Raw genomic sequence first — 19176 nt, 5'->3', positions numbered from 1 at the left:
AGGCAAAAGCTCTGGTGGAGATTCCTGAAGTCAGCATGCCAATTGCATATTCCCTCAAAACTTGTGACATCTGTGGCATTGTGCTGTGTGATAAAACTGCACATTTTGGAGTGGCCTTTTATTGTGGCCAGCCTAAGGCACACCTGTGCAAAAATCCTGCTGTCTAATCAGCATCTGGATATGCCACACCTGTGAGGTGGATGGATTATCTCAGCAAAGAAGAAGTGTTCACTCACACAAATTTAGACAGATTTGTGAACAATATTTGAGAGAAATAAACCTTGTGTGTTCACAGAAAAAGTTTTAGATCTTTGAGTTCAGCTCATGAAAAATGGGAGCAAAAACAAAAGTGGTGCGTTTATATTTTTGTTCAGTATATATTTCCTCCTGAGACCCAGCAATGCATTTTTGTCCTGTATAGGGGACAAAAGTTTCACAGTTTTACTTAAAGGGGTCATATTTTGTTAAACCCACTTTTATTAGTCTTTGGTTCATTTATTTGTGTATTTGGACCCTAATAGTTGAAAAAGTTTGAATTTGAACCCTCCCGGTGCTGCAAAGCTATCGTTATAGATAGATGGATGTACTTTATTTATCCCAAACTGGGGAATTACAGTGTAGCAGCAGCATGGCACACATTTAATAGCAATATAAAAACCACAACAAACATGAGTAAAGACAAATCCATGTGAAACAGCTGCCATAACCAACCGGGCTGGTATTACTACTGACCACAGAGTGGGTTTCTCCTGGCAGTTCTGGTACCAGAGTTAGCAGGGCAGAGGTTGGAATTAAAGGTAGTCAGAAGACAGGCGAGTGTTTCAAACTTCGTTCAGCTAAGTAGAATCTTTACGGGTTAGTGTGTGAGGTTAAGACCCCAACTTAGCCACAAAAGATCAGGACCCTATTTAAACGGAGAGCTGATCCATAGTAGTACTGAGGATTTAACAATACATTAGAGCAAATATTAATTTCAGCAAAAATCGAGTGGATTTCTACAACCTGTTTCAATTCCTGCTTAATGTGTTACGTTTACAGGTCGTTACATCATAACATTTGCACATATGAGGTCAAGACTTCTGACGAACATTTCTCCAAGCAAGACATAATTGTTTGTCAGCAGCAGCGGTTGTAGTAAAAACTGAAAATATGTCCAAACTTTGAGCAGATTACCTAAAATGTTCAGTTGTTGGTGGTATTAATGAACACAAGCGGCTGAACGGGACAGAGCAGCACAGCCAACAACCTGGAGGGGGTGGGGCATGAAGTGGCTCATTTGCATTTAAAGGGCCAGCGCTCAAAATGACCTTTCTGGTGTCATTACTCAGAAATAGTGTTGAAGATGGACCTGTGAAGTTCAGAAGAATTCAGACCCAAACATAGCATTTACAGTTTATGTAGACCACAGGGAAATATTTTAAAATGCATAATTCCATTTAAAAAAGCAAAATATCACTCCTAAAAAAAATACTGTCCAAAGAAAAGGAAATTCCATAAAAAAATAAAAGAAAATAAAACATGTTTTTGAAAAAAATGTTGCATCATGCTGTTTCCAAACCCAAAACTTTTACTTTCCTGGGTCTCAGGAGGTTATATATATAAAAAAGTGAATTTCAGATGCTTGATATTTATAAACTGCACAAAATCATGACGAGCTGAAGATGTGTTTATTGTAACCTCAAAGTATAATTCGTCTTTTTTTTTTTGCTGTTATTTGTATTATTTGCTGATGGTACCCGTTGTGTTTTATTATGTTTTTGTGAATTACTGCTGTTTCTGTGTTATTTTTTAATATTACTCTAAGAGTATATGAGAAATTAAGTAGTTCATTTCCAAAAACGCTCTTTACCGTTGATATTTGCCACTGAGGTCCCAGCTACTGAGGTCATTGTGAAAGATTTTTGGAAATAAAACTGTTAAAGATGCTCCAGTTCAGACAAACACTGCCTCACTGTGGTCACACTAACACTATTAAAAGAGCTGAACTGCTAATACTCAAGGTTTGACATCAGTTTTTCCTCTTCTTCGAAAATAATTTAATTAGCTTCAGTGATGGAATTGAACTTGGGGTTTACATGTATATTTTCATTCTATACAAACTTACACTTGTACTCAACAACATCTCAGGCAAATATTGCACATTTTCTGCCTCTACATTTGTCTGACAGCCTTAATTTTACATTTTTACTTTGGAAAACCCTCTTGGATTAGATGATAGATATATGTTTATACATTTTTACTGTTTATATGAGCTCATGAAAAATTAACTTTTTAGAGATTCTCACAGGACAGAGAGGCTACAAACATACCAATAGAAAGTGTGAAAAATGAATTCATCCTTCAACATCAACAACAAAACACTTGAAGGAACAGTTTTAAGTACTTATTTTTTTTTTTTACCTTGGGAGTAAAAAAAAAAAAAAAAAGGCAGCTGTGCTTATCTTGTCAAATCTGTTGCAGCATTTCTGTGTCTGCTGGCCCATGTTGATTCAAAGCATAACAATTTACAAAAAAAAATAATTTTAGGTCAGGGGTCACATACAGCTCTATATGATCTCCAATGGGTCAGAAAAATAAAATAAAATAACCTATAAATAATGTCACCTTTTCTGTATGTTTCAGACTGTAAAGCCTTTTCTGTTGTGGCTCCTAAATAATTGATTGACTACCCTTTGCACCTTAGATAAGACCCTTCACTTTCCATTTTTAAAACTTGTCTTAAAACCTATTTTTACTCCTTGACTTTTCACTCAGAGACTGCTTCTGATTTATTGTTTTCATTGCTTTATATTGTTTGTTTTATAATTATGTTTTTGTGATATATTGTCCTTAAACAACTTTATAAAGTTGATTATAGTATGAAAATGTTTACATTTACAAACTATCGCTTAAAAATGTGAATAACATGAACACCCTGAAATTTCTTCAGATAAATAAGTGCTATTTTAACAGTATTATGTCTCATTTTATTATTTATATGCATGTGCATTACAACACATACATTGCAGTAGATCTACAAAGGCACAAATCATTAATAACAGGCATAATAATAAAATTCCACTAATGTTTCTGGAGAAATTTCAGGATTTTCAGATTTTTTGTGAAAGGATAGTTTGTGAATGTAAACCTTTTCCTGTAACTTTTCTTTTTTTAAGACTAAAACAAACATTTGGAGTTGCCATTATACATAGGTTTATTACCCTGCCTGGCGAAGGGGAGGCAAGGGGTATGTTTTTGGTTCTTTTTATTTGTTTCTTTGTTTAACACTCTAGCAGCAAAACGATTGGTTGAATTCATACCAAATTGGGTTTATAGATTGCCAGAGACCCAGAATAGATGTGGTTACATTTTGGGAAAAGTTGGTCAAAGTTCAAAGTTTTTATGATTTTTTAAAAATCTTTTTTTTCCCATTTACTTCTAATGGGTGAAATTTCAAATGTCTATAAAAACATCAGTTTTATTTCAATTTACCTCAGACTTGGCACATATATAGAGGCAATTGATATGCTGACATCAGCACATGCATTGACATGATGACATCAGCTGGATCGATGCCAAAATAAACTACAATACGTGAGGGGTGGGATTTGTTGTGCCTGGCACCACTTGTTATGCTTTTATTTGACAGGTCTGACCCACTTGAGATTGAATTGGTCTGTATGTGGCCCTTGAATTAAAATGATTTTGACCCTTTATTTTTAATATCTTCAGTGTAATTTATGCATTTCACATATTCATCCACGAGCCAAACAGCTCATAATCATGGAGGTCAGAGGTTTAGATGTTTTTTCTTTTTTAATATAATACTTACAGTATTAAATGGTAATAGTCTATTTCATAGATCTGTGTATTTGTGTGTTTGGTTCCTGGTTAATTCTGCTGCTGCTCATCTTGTAAAAGATTATTTATCCAGGAAAGACTTATTGAGATTAAAAAAAGGTTCAATAAAAAAATAAAATGTCAGGCTAACTTTTACTTGTAGTATTTTAACTGTACTTTTACTGAGAGGATCTGAATATTTATAAGCTATTAATATAAACAAACTCAAGTACACTTAAAAAAGACGAAGAAGACCGACTTCGATCATTTCCAGGCTATCCTACTCTTTATTTAATGCAAATTACAGTACCAGGGAACTATTCCTCAGAGCACGCAGAGGGAATATTTACAGAGGCGCACATTTAGCATACCTTCACAGAACAAAAGAAAAACAAAACAAAACAAAACAAAAAAGAAATAAAAATTTCAGTCACAAACAGAGGCATTCAAGTAGTAGTACTGTTATACAGGATGTTTTTGTAGTATTTTCTATGATTTTTCTTTTCTTTAACCCCAGTAAAACTCAGTTAGCAGGTTATACTAGTATATATGCAAGTACAATCAATTTTTACTAGCATATTTTACCAGCATATGTCCGTGCTTTTCTTCTTTTTTGGTAACCTTTGTGGTGGTTTTATTGAACTGGAATCAGGGGTAGGGTGAAGTGGTCAAACGTTCTGGTGGAGGATAGCAACACGTTCATGAATGCAAAATTACAGCAAGCAGGAGACAGGAGAAAGGCTACATGACTCGACCCCTTAGGTGCTACTGAATTCCCCCCGGATACACAGACGGGGAGGAGAACAAGCAAGAGGACAAGAAACAACAGAATAACCAGAGAGAGACAGAATACATTATTGCCTCTGAGGATGGCTCATCACAACTACATCATAGTTTGGCTTTGGTAACAGAACCAACACTGTGAGTAATACAGAAACTGTACTGTATTTTATATACAGTATAAGAGGCCTTTTTTAACCCCTGCTGCCATCCATATAACACTCCCACCCCACCCCAAACACCCCGGCCACTTCATGCCCCGGAGCCTGTGCCAGGACTGTGGTATACATGTTTTGTGCGTGCATGTGTGTCCAAGATAAAACCTTTAACATCTATTAAAATAAACACTTGTCTACTGTATCTTCAGCTAAGGAGAATATCCTTATAATTAACAATGTCTGTATATTACATTTAATGTGCAATGACGAAAGGGAAACAACGTGTGAGTGGAGGGGTCAGAAAATCAGGTGCAACAGTGCGATGTCAGTGTGTGTGTGTAAGTGTGTGTATGTGTGTGTTGCAGGAAAGCAGGACATTCAACAGCACCAAAGGGAGAGTCACAATACAAGGGTGAAGAGGGTGGGGTAGGGTGGGGTGGGGGTGATGAACAAGGCGAAGGTGTATGAAAGCAAAGGCACTCCAAACTATAGTTACACTATACATGACTAGTTCTTGTTACAATAATACAGCTGTCTTCTACTGTACTGTACAGGTAAGATTGAACATATGGCTGGATAAAGCTGATCATCATCATTATCATCATCATCATCTACAGTATCCATAAGCAACATCAGTTTTGCCCTGATTGTTTTTTTTTTTTAATCTTTTTTTCATTTCTTTCCCTACCCTTTGTCATCTTTGTTTTTGCTCATAAACAGTACATGGGTCTGCATATATACATACCTTGAACACAACATGGAAAAAATAATCAACATAACAACATAAAAAAAACATACAAGTCAGAATTTTGGTGAGGAGCATTTATACTGTATATACAAATTCAGCTTTTCTCTCTTTTTTTTTTTTTTTTTTCTTTTAAATGTAGTGAGTATTCTCTGTAAATAAGACGGACTGTACCGAGTGGCTCTATGTGCGGCAGGTGGAGCAGAAAGAAAGAAAGAAAGAAAGAAAGACAGAAAGAAAGAAAGAAAGAAAGAAAGAAAGAAAGAAAGAAAGAAAGCTAGGCTAACACTTCAGTCAGTGGTCATGACGAACGAGAGACAGTGGTCGGCGGTGTCTGGAGACTGCTGTGCCTCTCGCCGAAGACCGCCGCCGGAGACTTGTCGGAGATTCAAGGAAAAGAAAAGTTAAGAAACATCTTCGGTTCTTCACGGAGACAGACAGAGAGGAAGATCATGATGAGAGGAAGAGGTGGGGGAAGCATGGAAGATGTTTTTGTTTTTAGTTTTTGTTGTTTTTTTTTTTTTTTGTCAGGACGCTGCACTGTCACAGAAAACACTGTTACAGAGTCAGTACAAAGACAAGGAATAGAGCAATGCCCTAAATCCATCTACAGCCTTAAATACAGACAACGCAAGAGAACCAGGAAGTGAATGCTGGAATCTAACCACACTCCAGCAAAACCAAAGAAACAAAACACCACCTTATCTAATTCTATTGTCATTAGGCAGCAGCAAATATTGCCACTGCTCTGCCAGATATGAGCTCACCATAAATGATTTCTGAACCATTGTAGTTAATATACATATATCTATATATACTTTTTATACATAAGGAAAAGTAATATATAAACTGTGTTATGTATGCATGTTTGTTTTGTATTGTATGTATATATTATACAAGCACACAGGACCAGATACATGTCACATCCATCTCACATGGCAATCCAAATCTGCCCAGGAATACAAAAAATAAAAATAAGATAAAATAAAAACAGTTTGCTTACCATTTAAAAACAACCCCAGGCAATCAAAAAAAAAAAAAAAAAAAAAAAAAAAAAAAGTGTCCAAACTTTACTCCCGCGAGTGGACTGCTTCTTTCCACATACATCAGGATCATCATGCATCCAGGTGTGTGACTGTGTTTATGAATGTGTATACGCGTGCGTGAGCCTCATGCCTTGTCTGCGGAAAGTGGAGGTGGAAAAAGTGAACGGGTGGGTTGACCCAACGGGTGATCCTAACCATACTCAGGCCATGCACTACAGGAGGAACCAAGAAAGGGGCGAGTAGGGGGCTCGGCCAGGGTACACAGAGGTCAGAGGTCAAAGGATGAGGATGCAGAAAAATTGAACACCATAAGGGAAGGGCCATGGGTAACAGCTTAGGACTTTTTTTCTACAGATTGTCCTCTTACAAACATTAGCAGGCTAGCATTGTGTATACATGTACAGTGTACTTGAATCTTTAGTACAGCCGACGACACCTCTGGCCCTGCGCTTTGCTTCCCTGTTGAAAGGGCACGGAAGGACATTTTTGACGGAGGATGAAGAAGAGTTCGAACAGCTGGATGGGGGGGACCGGTCGGGGATAAGAAAGGCAGGTGGGGGCGGTTTGTGGTTGTGGCACGGGGCTGTTGGCTAGCTGTTGAACCCAGACTGCGTCAGCATCGCTCCGCTGCTGTCAGGGAGTAGAGCAGGGCAGAGCTCAGCCCCCTGACCGGGGCAATGGAGAGGCCGTGGGCTGGGGCTGAGACCGGGGAGGGGCGGGTGGTCTGTGGGCTCAGGAGGTGGAGTTGGAGGCTGAGGCAGAGGCGGTGGTGGTGCTGGGACCTCGCTCTGTGCTGCTGCCATCTACGAACAAAAAGAGGACATAATCAGACGCATGGGAACGAGTGTTTTTCTGCAGGGTCATGAAGAAACGGCAAAGACTGAAGCCCAGTTCAGACTAACGCTGCGTTCACACTGCAGGTCTCAAAGCTCGATTCTGACTTGTTTTAACATGGTTGTTCACATTGTAATTTCAATGCAACTTCCATCAGACTCATGTGCGAACAGTCTACGGCACAGGTGTCAAACATGCAGCCCAAAGGGTCCAGTCTGGCCCATAGGATGAATTACACTGAAGATATTAACATCGAATGGTGTAAAAATAATTTTAATTCAGATTCCACACACATACCAATTAGATCTCAATTGGGTCAGGTCGGTAAAATAGTATCATAATAACCTATAAATAATGAAAACTGCAGATTTTATCTTTGTTTTAGTGAAAAAAAACTAAATTTACTTGAAAATGTTTACATTAGCAAACTATCCTTTTACAAAAAATGTGAATAACCTGAACAAATATGAACAACCTGAAATGTCTTCAGAGAAGAAAATGCAATTTTACCAATATTCTCCCTGGTACTATAGGTTTTGTGTATTTGTCTTTGTAATGTAAGTTGTAACACACATGTGTAATTGATAAACTGAGGCAGAATATTGTTAAAATTGTATTTGTTTTTCTTAAACATTTCAAATTGTTCATGTTATTCAGATTTTTGAGGAAACATTGTAGCTGTAAACATTATCCTAATGTCATTTTACTTTTTTCACAGTTATTCTACTGGTCCGGCCCACTGGAGATCAGACTGGGGTGATGTGGCCCCTGAACTAAAATGAGTTTGACATCCCTGGTCTACGGTCCCGAAGTGACCCACGCATGCAGAAGATGTGACATCACACGCAGCACGTTATGTTTACAGGAGTAAATATGGATGTTACCAAGTCCAGAATTGTAGCGTTTGTCGCATTTCAATGACATAAAAGTCAGATGAAATGACCATTCAGACTGATATGTATCCGATTTAGGATCACATATGAAAGTGGCCTACGTCTGATTTGTGCTGCTGTGCTGTAGATATGGGTCACATATGGGAAAAAAAGTCAGATTTGGGCCATTTTTACCCGCAGTGTGAACGTAGCCTCAGATTCACAAAGACCTCTCAGGATATTTCAGATTAAAGCTGCAGTGGAGTGAACTGGCTCGTCTAGACTCTAGTCAAACCAGTTGATGGCGTCACTGGTCGTCAAATCACCAGTGGCTGGTTTTAAGGCATAGTTTTATATAGAGTATGTTTTCCTCAGTATTTATGGGCTGTATCATCTGTCACCCAGACACACAGTGTTTTTATCAGCTCTTCTGAGGTGACACAGAGGCTCCAGGAATAGACGAGAGAAGTTCTCAACCATCTCGTTTGTTGTTATTTTCACTTTTCCATCAATACTACACTCCTCAGTGTCATTCACATTTTAAGTTACTACAGATTACATCCAGCTACAAAGGAGTCTGAAAAGCTGACAACTGTTTCCATGGAAACAACACACCATCTCGGCATCCTGCATTGGTGTGTCACAAAAACTTTCAACTCCTGTCATTGTGAATCTTCAGTCTGAATAGGGCTTAAAAGTCTACATTTCTAATTTAGCTTCTCTTTACAGCCATGAGTGAAGAAAATGAAGAAAATCCATTCATAAAACTAATGAATAGAGGTGCTAGTTAAACAACCTGTGGTGGCAGAGGCGTTGGTTGGGGTAGAGGTGGTGGCCTGGCTGCGAGCATGGGCAGGGATGAGTATGGAGGCCAAAGAGGGATTACTGGATAATTCTAAAAACAAAACAAAACAAAAAAATAAAAAATAAAAAATTAGAGACAGAGGGAAAAAAAAATAAAGGTACTGGCTCATGTCATGACAAAACTACTTATGACCATAATAAAACCTGCAGATGTCATATATGCCACTAAGAAAAATGTATATCTTTTACCAGAGTCTGGTAAAAATCATTACCTGTTAACACTACAGAAACTGTCAATGCCGAGGTGATCATTGTTGATATATTGTATCACAACTGGCATTACTATTCACTCCAAAGAACTTGTAAGTAGGGCTGGGCGATAAAACGATATGTATCACAAAGAAAAATGAGACATGTTTGAAACAATTTTGATAGAATTCATTCGTCCATGTTTTGACAGATGTGAGAACAACCGATCATAACTAATTTGTGCCACACTGAACCAATCACGCTAGAGCCACAGCGAGTTAGGTTGATGCACACAACACAGGCGTAAAAGCAGCCACAGCACAGACGCTAATGTTTGGGCCGCAGCGGGAAGTAATGAGTGTTCCCTCAGGAAAAAATTTAACCAAACCCAGCGACTGGGTTACTGAAAAGTCGAGTGCGGCATGGGGAGTCGGATGTTCAAAGCATGTTAGGTTTCATTTTTGGTTTATGCCAGTTAAGGAACGCACTCCCACATATATACCCCCGGTATTGTTTGGTGAAGATGGTCTGTTTTGTTTGTGTTCTCTTTTAAAAGTTGAAAGCTCTTGCCTGCTGGTCAGACTTTTAGTTTAGTTTTAAATATATGTACCTGTTTGATTTATCTGAAACACTTGTATAATGTTCTTCAGCACATCTGTCATGTTCAACCTCTGACAGAAAATAAATCATATTTAAATCAAAAATAACCTTCTGATGTCTTCACAACTAACTGATGTGTAACAGAAAATTTAAGCTTGACAACAATAGTGATTTGATTTATATCGCGATGCATATTGATATCGTCTGATATGAAAAAATGATCATGATATGATTTTTGTCCATATCGCCCAGCCCTACTTGTAAGGTTCGGTTTTTAAAGTGTAATCTGTATTATATAGATTTGGCATGGCTCTGGCTCCTGTTTGTACATTTACCGTGTTCTATTGCAGGCTAATACACCAACTTATACACCTCCATATCCTATATTTGATGATTCAAATTGTGTGATTGTACAAAGCAGTTGTTTTTAATAGTTTCATTTTCTTTGTCCACATCGATACACACAAAAAGTGTTGGCATTCTTCACTTTGGAAGGAATTTACATGTGGACAAGAGGCAAAAATATTCAAAAAATTAATGAATATTTGGTTTACAAACTATCAGTGTTAGTGTGGACAAGGCATGAGAGATGTGTGCACATGTCTACTCATTCTTCCATTTCATTTCTACAACTGCTTTTATTTTTGCACATAATTCACTCAACATAAAGTCATTTCTGTGTTTTAAACACGTTGAAGTAGAATTTGTGCACACCTTGGGTGGTAAAATTGAAGAGGGAGGGCTTCTCTCTCCCATTGGGCAGTTTGACATTAGGGTCACGCAGTTCATCGAAGAATGAGTGTGCGCAGGCCTCTAGTGGGGTGAGGCGGGCTGTGGGCGTGTACTCCAGCAGGCGGGAGCACAGGGCGATGGCCTCTGGAGGCGTACGCGGCCGGAACACCTGAAGTGAGATACATGGTCAGACACTGAACAACAACCATATGAAGACAGACTGAAGACATTTCAGTATAGTTAATCAAACGGAAAATGGCATGGGGTTAGCGGATGAAGAACTGATCTTTAATGCATCATATGAAACACTTTTCACAGCTTATATAAGTTTACAGCTTATATGAAACTGGATTTATTTTGGTACCTGATACTTTACCAGCTTTTTAGACCCAATAATAAAAGAGAAATTTAGACATATTTCCCCCCAGGATGTACCTAATGATGAGCTCAGATAAATGCAAAAAAATTATACTCTTGCTCTGAGCCATCCCAAAATTAATCAATTTTTTAATAAAATTTTGGGGTCAAAAATAGGACCAAAATTAGGACAGGAAAAGTGCCAATGCATTTGATCTAGAAAACATGGCTTTTACAGATAAAGACACTGTTAAATTTGAGGATCCTAGTGATTTTTTAAATTCAGACATATGGGCTTTTCGTGAATCGGCAGTCTGATTCCAGGTTTCGTGTCTAACCCATTGTGTCCACTGGCGTTACATGCAGAACCTGCCCATTTAAACACGAATAAATCACGAGTGATCTTGCAACAGCGGCCATTTTTGTGAAACACTCTCCGTTGCATATTTACGTTGATTCCCAAAATGTACCTGTGAGAGAATAAAAAGATATTTGAATAAACAGTAGCGTGTAATTTTCATGTCCTTTTAACTGTGTTACACACAGATTTTTGTATAAACAATAATATAAAAATGTGTTTTATCTGAAAAATATTTTCTCTTTTATCTCAGAAATATTTATTTTAAAATAGGCCCAAAGTGCTTCCAAACTTGCGTCATCACATTAGTCTACATCTGGTTTGAATTTTTAACCCCCATGTCCTGTTTTTAGGGACCAGTTTCACAGAAGCATCCATATGTATGAATAATGAATATGTCCCTGTTAATTGCATTCATTGTAGTGGTAACCTGAAAGAAAGGGCTCACTGCCGTCTCTTCACCGGATAACTCTTACTCAATGGAAAGGCTGTGGAAGGAGCCAGGAAGAAGCAATCGTCCTTTACAGCTGCTCCTGTTTCATATTTCATCTGACTTAAAATAAGCACCAGCATGGTTCAATGAAATGAACAATGTATGTGACAGATTGGATGATATACTACTATATGATACAAGGCAGCTGTGCAAGTTTGTGAATGTGTTATTAAACCCTTTCATGCATGAATTACAAGAACCTTAATCAAGATTTTTTTTCTGAGTGTTTTTACTCCTCTAGGCAAAAAAAGCAAAAAAAAGCAAAAAAACAAAGTGACAGAATTTTTTTTATGAACCTATTTTTCAAGAAGTTACAAAAATGTCCACTCAGCTGGACACCATGTATTTCATTTTTGAAGCAACATACTGTGTGAAAACTATGAAATAAAAACATTTTTAATGCTGCTAATCTGATGTTTTCTCACATTTTAACATACTATAAAACTAGTTATTACACACATAGATAATGTGCAATAAAACAACATCTTTTTCTTTTTTAAAAAATGTTAATTACAGTCTAATAATAATTAGCAGTTGATTTATTCTCAAGTATGTTACTGCAGATCAGGTTTATCAAGAACAGGAAAGCTACAGTAATGGTATGAATTGCAGTGTATGGGATGATGCATAAGCGTCCACTGTGTTGGTTGATATGCAAGTAAAACAACAAAATCCATAAATATACAAGAGAACAGCTGTAGCATAGCTGTCCACTGTAGTGACCACTACGCATGAAAGGGTTAAACCCATGTTTGTTATACACATCACTCAGATATACCAGAGTAATGAACATTTTGACTAGTATATTAAGCACCTACGTAAGTGACCCAGCTCTCTTCAGTTTAATGCCAGCTGGGAAAGGTTCAGTCTCTACTTAGATCTTTACAGTCTGTAAAAACTGTACAGTGCCACAAAACACCGCTTCAATGGTTGTGAAAAATGAGTTAAAATTATTTGAGAAAGTCCTGAAAAATGATCTTTTCTATCTTCAGTTATAAAAAGTTAGTCTTTTAGGTGACAAAGCTGGGCAGCAGGAGGCGGCGTGTTGGCAACACAAGCATGGAGAGATGCTGCAGTGATGGATCTTAGAGAAGGAAAAGGGCTCCTGTACCTGTTGACTCACCTTAGTCCAAGGATGTGCCTTGATCTGGGGGAACTTGAACTCGGTGTAGTTGGGGTTCATCTCACGGATCTGCTCTCGAGTCGGGGTGCCAAGAACCTGGGGGGCAGAGGTGGACCATTAAGGAGGAAAGAACAAGAACAGGACCGATGGCCCAGAGAACAGAACTGATGACGCAGAAGTAAGAGAGGAAACGGACTGATACGAGGACTGCGGAGGGACAGACGACAACAGGGGTGTCAAAGTCATTTTAGTTCAGGGCCCACATAGGCTGCAATATGATCACAAGTGGGCCAGACCTGTAAAATAATTAAATAATAACCTATGAATAATGTCAACACCAAACTATTCTCTATGTTTTAGAGTTAAAAAAGTAACATTACATTATAAAAATGTTTACATCTACAAACTATCCTTTAAAAAAATAGGAATAACATCAACAACCATGAAAAACCTGAGATTTCTTAAGAAAAATAAGTGCAGTCTTAACAATATTATGTCTCATCTTATCATTTACACGTGTGGATCTACAAAGGCACAAAATATTTACTTACAAGTTGCACTTCTCTTAAGACATTTCAGGTTGATCATATTTGTTAAGGCTATTCACATTTTTTATGAAAGGATCATCTGTAAAAGTAAACATTTTGATGTAGTTTTACTTTTTTAGACTGACACGAAAAAACATTTGGAGTTGTTACTTATTTACTGGTTATTACAACAGGATTTTACTGGTCCTACCCACTTGAAATCAAACTGGGCTGTATGCGGACCCTGAACTACACACATCCCGTGGGCTGGACTGGACCCTTTGGCAGGCTGGTTTTGTTTGTCACCCCTGGACTACAACATTATGTCTTTAAAATGAACTGTGAGTATCGTACAAGAGGACCTTGTGGTCGCCCCGGTCATCCGATCATTACCTTTATAATTTCAACCAACTGATCCACTCCGCTGTCACCGGGGAAGATTGGTTGTCCTAGCAACAGCTCTGCCAGCACACAGCCGGCTGACCACACATCTGAAGGAAAAGACAGGTCAACAAACAGTCAGACAGGTGGCAAAGAAACTAAATCACCACAGGTGTAGCATTCCTTTCAATTCCTTCACAATAATAGCAACACAGTGGAAACTGCACATTTATCACTACTAAACACATGCTTTTTTTTATAATTTAACCTTTAATTTTAGTAAGTAAGTAAGTAAATTTGATTTATATAGCACTTTTCACAGATAAAATCACAAAGTGCTCTACAGTTTAGAATAAAATGTTATTAAAAGCTTAAAATATTTAAGTTAATAAAAGCTTAAAATAATATTTGCCAATTACCTTATTAGTACAGGGTTTGTACACATTTTTCAAGGTCAAATTCAAACACTTAAGGGCCATTTTCAAATTTTTCCAGCATAGCTCTTTATTGCTGGGGCCAAATACACATCTACAGGAATATATATACTAAGGATTATTTATTTCACTTTTTATCACAATGATACACATTGTATTATGCTACAAACATCTAAAATTATGTTTAATAATAGGAAAAAAGTTTAGGAATTAAAGGAGAACACAAAGTTTTATCCAAAAAAAAGTGAAGACACTTGGCTTTCCTCAGGCACACATTGATACAAAGATGAAGATAAAAATGTACCTGAAGTCGACCAGAGAGCACCTGGTAATTTTCTTTTTTGCCATAAAGTTTTATTTTTCTAAATTTATCACCTCTCTGTAAGTAGCTTTGGCTTGGCATCTAAACTGGCAGAGTTAACATTGAAAATAAATAAATTACATCACAGAGTTAGAATTGCAAGCACTTCAACTAAAATTCAAACACTTTTCAGACCTTGAAAACACAACATTGAAATTCAGACATTTCCAAGGATTTCAAGCACCTGTGTGAACCCTGTGGTAGTAGTGAATTGTGTAGATATTGTGCTACCTGTTGTGTCAACACATGTAGTGTATATGTTATATCTGGGAAATGCCCGATACTGCTGAGTTGGAATCAGAAGTGGGACAAATTTTTCCACTCAGCTGCTTGTAGCGATGATTCCAACAATACGACATGAACGCAGCATTAGGCTACACAAAATAGCCTCGGGAACATCAGGTTTCACCACTGAATCTTGTTGCCTCATTTTTGGCAGGTTGTCAAATGCTTGAAGGAAACTACATTTATCATTCAGAAAAATAACTTTGCAGCACCCGCCTCAGGTAGGAAAAAACTAAAAGTGAACACTGTGAGCAGACGAATTACAATAGAAAGTTTCCTTCTGCAGCTCTCTGTCCCAATCAGAAGAGTAAATACTGCATAAAGATGTGACCTCTAGCCGTTTCACGCCGCTACGGGTGCTGCCATGTTGCGTTATGACCCACGTCTGAGGCAAGTCTGACGGAATCTGAACAGCGATCTGTAATTAAAGCTGTCAGTCATGTTCTTAACCCTCCCTTTACACATAAAGCTAACTCTGTGAAAAGACTCAAGATTATCCATCACCGTCATAAATCCACCTCATGAGCTTCCATCACTGAATACAGTTTACACAGCCTGTAAACTGATTCCAAAGACGGCCGACATATTCTGTTTCCTTTCAGACCACTAAAAGCAGGAAATTCTGAAAGGAAATGAATTAATTTTCATTGACATGCTTATTATTTGAAGTGTATATAGTATGAGAATCACTCGTTGATATTGTATGTTTCATTGGTACCTGCTGCTGAAGTAGATTTTCCACAGATTTAAGAGTTATTTGTTAATTTTTTTGAAGTTTTTATTTTGAATGATGATTTGATTGAAATGAGTTTCCTTTGAAGGGTGGCCGAGCTCAGCCTTAGAGATAGGGTGAGGAGTTCGGACATCTGAGAGGGACTCTGTAGTAGAGCCACTGCTCCTCCATGTCGAGAGGAGCCAGTTGAGGTGGTTCGGGCATTTAGTGAGGATGCCTCCTGGACGCCTCCCTAGGGAGGTTTTTCGGGCATGTCCATCCAGGAGGAGACCTCGAGGCCGACCCAGGACACGCTGGAGGGATTATATCTCTGGGCTGGCCTGGGAACATCTTGGGAGAGCTGGTGGAAGTGGCTGGGGAGAAGGCTGTCTGGGCTTCTTTGCTGAGGCTGCTGCCCCCGCAACCCGGACCCAGATAAGCAGATGAAGACGAGTACGGGTAGATGTAGATTTGTAAATTCAAGACTTTTAAATCTTTTTAAGACCCTGCAGGAACCCTGTACTAAATAAATGGGCGACTGTGGCTCAGTTGGTAGAGCGGGTTGTCCAATGACCAAAGGGTTAGCGGTTCGAATCCTGGCTCTAACTGTCCATATAACTGTCCATAGACACTGAACCCTAAATTGCTCCCAGTAGGGCCTGGCAGCGCCTGGCATGGCAGCAGCCGCCCACTGGTGTATGAATGTGTGTGTGAATGGGTGAATGTGAGGAATTGTGAAGCGCTCTGGGCACCATTAAGGTGTAGAAAATGCGCTATATAAGTTCAGTCCATTTACCATAAAACCTTATAAACCCTATTGTTTTGTGTACATTTCCTGGTGATATAAAAATGGCTTATGTAGTTTGAAGACAGAAACCGTAACATGTACTGACACTTGAATTCTGTCACTGGCTTTTTCATCACTGTACATAGTCTCCACTGCATTAATGAGCAGCGGTTCGGCCTGTGTTGACAGTCGGACTCAACCTACCTATGCTGGAAGTGTAGTCGGTGGCACCAAAGATGAGCTCAGGAGCCCGATAGTAGCGAGAGCAGATGTAGGACACGTTAGGCTCTCCACGGACCAGCTGCTTAGCACTGTACATAAAAACCAAAGCAGAATATTATCATCTGTACCACTATGATAAACAAACTACCAAAAGAAAACACTGTGTGATTTAGTGTCAATGCGTATTCGTATTTATATTGGGTTACAGTGTCAACAAGCTTATGGATTAAACTCTTCAACAGCCAAAAGCCAGATTTTTTTTCCCCAGCTGCACTGCCTCTCACCTGCCAAAGTCACAGAGTTTGAGCACAGCCGTCTCTGGATCCAGCAGCAGATTCTGGGGTTTGATGTCCCGATGGCAGATCCCAAACGAGTGGATGTAGGCCAGGCTCCTGAACAGCTGGTACATATACAACTACACAGACCAACACACAGAACAACACACACACAGGTTATGTTGGCACAAACAGTGAGCTCAGTTTTTATTGCAGTGTTTAAGCCCGGAAACAAGTACTCAAGGATTGTTTCAGCCCAGTAAAAAGTGTTTTATCAGCAGGTGTTGGGACAATTGCGTCACATATTGTCTCTTCAAACTCGGAAATCTTTTTATAGCTTGGCCACATAGAGATAAATGAAACATTCTTTATCTTTCTCGTGTCAGGAAACATACACTAAGTAAATACTGAATGAGGATGAATTCCTTTGGATGGTTTAATGTAAGCATACGTAATGTTACACACGTTTCATTACACAAAACCACAGTGAAGCCCTGAGGCAAAAGTATTTGTGCATGCTTCATCTGTGTAATCTAATTTATGTCTTTAAATTCAGGAAGCAAATAACACGAGTGGATTAATGTTAAATTAATGTTGCTCTGATGTAACAATAGGATAATAATGAAATATCAGAGCAAAATGAACAACAAAAAAAAATCTGGTTGCACTCACTTATTCTGTGGAAACTGAAATACAGCCACCTACATATACACTGGATACTACTGAGGTAGAACTGAGGCTATATAAAGATTTTTTTTGAATTATGGGAAATCTGCTTTCAGTTTTCATTTAGATGACACTGACAGAACTCTTTTTGCATTTTAAATATAAGCCTGTTAGCTTAGCGTAAAGTTTACCATTCAGCTAGCAGAAACACCATGGTGTTACATCACTTAGTACAAAAACAGAGCCTCAGATAGCTGTTGTTTTTAGTCTTAATTAGGGCTGTCAAAATTAACGCATTAACGTGGATTAATTAGTCATCATGATTAATCTGATTAAAAATTTTAACGCAATTGACCCATGTGCAGCACAGAATAACTCGAATCGTCTCTGCCAACGCATTTCAGGCAGTTTGTCCAAGAGTTAGCTTCGCACATGTGCAAATGGGCAGTTGATCCGGTAGTGACAGGCAGCAGAACCAACCCATAAAGATGGAAGATGCTAAACAGAACATTGGACCTCTACGTAGGATATCTGAGTACAAAAAAAACCCCAAGGTGGAACAATTGTTTCAAGCTGTTTTGTTGAAACTGTTGAAGGTGTTTAATAAACACATTTAGTGCATACAAACTCCCTTCTTTCTTGAGTCTGTTTGCTCATGCAAAATGAAATGCAATTAATACAGATTAAAAATAAATTATATTTAATCATGATTAATCGAAATTAATCCACAGCAACTCTGTGATTTATCTGATTAAAAACTGTAATCCTTTGACAGCACTAGTCTTAATGCTAAGATAATGTTAATGCCAAGATAGAATAACAGGTGTTACCTCCATATACAGTTTAATTTCATCATCCACCTCTGATCTTAATATACCATTGTGTCTGTTTTTTCACGTCATGATAATTTATTCCACCTGGAAGGTCAAACTAGAGCGACAACACAAAGACAAGCACATGTACCTTAACATAAACCATAGGCAGGGTCTGTTTGGCTCGGCTGTAGTGTCTGGCCACTCTGTACACAGTCTCAGGAACGTAGTCCAGAACCAAATTCAGATAGACTTCATCTTTCTGTTGGAGAAAAAAAATACACAAGAAAACAGAGATTACAAGTCTGCACCACAAGATACTGACTGTGCTTAAAATATCTCTGCAATTCCCCACAGTAAAACTCTGACACATTAATAAACTGATCTATAAATGCACACGCTCATGCTCGTGAATTTTACTCCAGAGTTCCTCCCTCTCTGTAGTTTCTCTTCTTTGCTGTAATCGCTTTTTCCCTGATGAAAGAAACTTTTTTTTTTTTGCAAACTACTCTGACGTTTTTTTTTTTTCTCAGGCTAACTGGAGATCCATTGTATAGGTTCTTCCCCGAGGGCAGGAAACACACACGCATGCGTCATAATGGCCAGTGGCCACAGACAATGATATCATTTCCTTATTTCCTGGCTGGACGAGGGCTGTGTGGAGAGGGTGGGGTTGTGCATATTCCACTAAGGAGCACACTGACCCCAAAAGGACACTGTAACTGAGGTTTCCCCACCCAATTA

The 19176-nt window shown here is 38.4% G+C and overlaps 1 protein-coding gene across 4 annotated transcripts in view; it reads right to left on the bottom strand.

The window, feature by feature from the left end:
• Positions 1-4083: 4083 nt before the first annotated feature.
• gsk3ba (glycogen synthase kinase 3 beta, genome duplicate a) overlaps positions 4084-19176 on the bottom strand; it is a 46643-nt gene continuing 31550 nt past the window's right edge. Inside the window, exons 4-11 of one of the 4 annotated variants that reach the window (XM_030124210.1) lie at positions 18584-18694; positions 16964-17094; positions 16662-16768; positions 13891-13988; positions 12959-13066; positions 10622-10808; positions 9051-9149; positions 4084-7351 (exon numbers count right to left, since the gene is read on the bottom strand). In XM_030124210.1, coding sequence (XP_029980070.1) covers positions 7281-7351; positions 9051-9149; positions 10622-10808; positions 12959-13066; positions 13891-13988; positions 16662-16768; positions 16964-17094; positions 18584-18694 — 912 coding nt within the window. In that variant the 3' untranslated portion in view covers positions 4084-7280. The remainder of the gene's footprint in view (positions 7352-9050; positions 9150-10621; positions 10809-12958; positions 13067-13890; positions 13989-16661; positions 16769-16963; positions 17095-18583; positions 18695-19176) is intronic. The other 3 variants (XM_030124212.1, XM_030124213.1, XM_030124214.1) reach the window with 3 other exon arrangements.

This window comes from Sphaeramia orbicularis, chromosome 21, assembly GCF_902148855.1.
Source record: "Sphaeramia orbicularis chromosome 21, fSphaOr1.1, whole genome shotgun sequence".
Classification (NCBI taxonomy): Eukaryota; Metazoa; Chordata; class Actinopteri; order Kurtiformes; family Apogonidae; genus Sphaeramia; species Sphaeramia orbicularis.
This window is presented reverse-complemented; position numbering and strand designations above follow the sequence as displayed.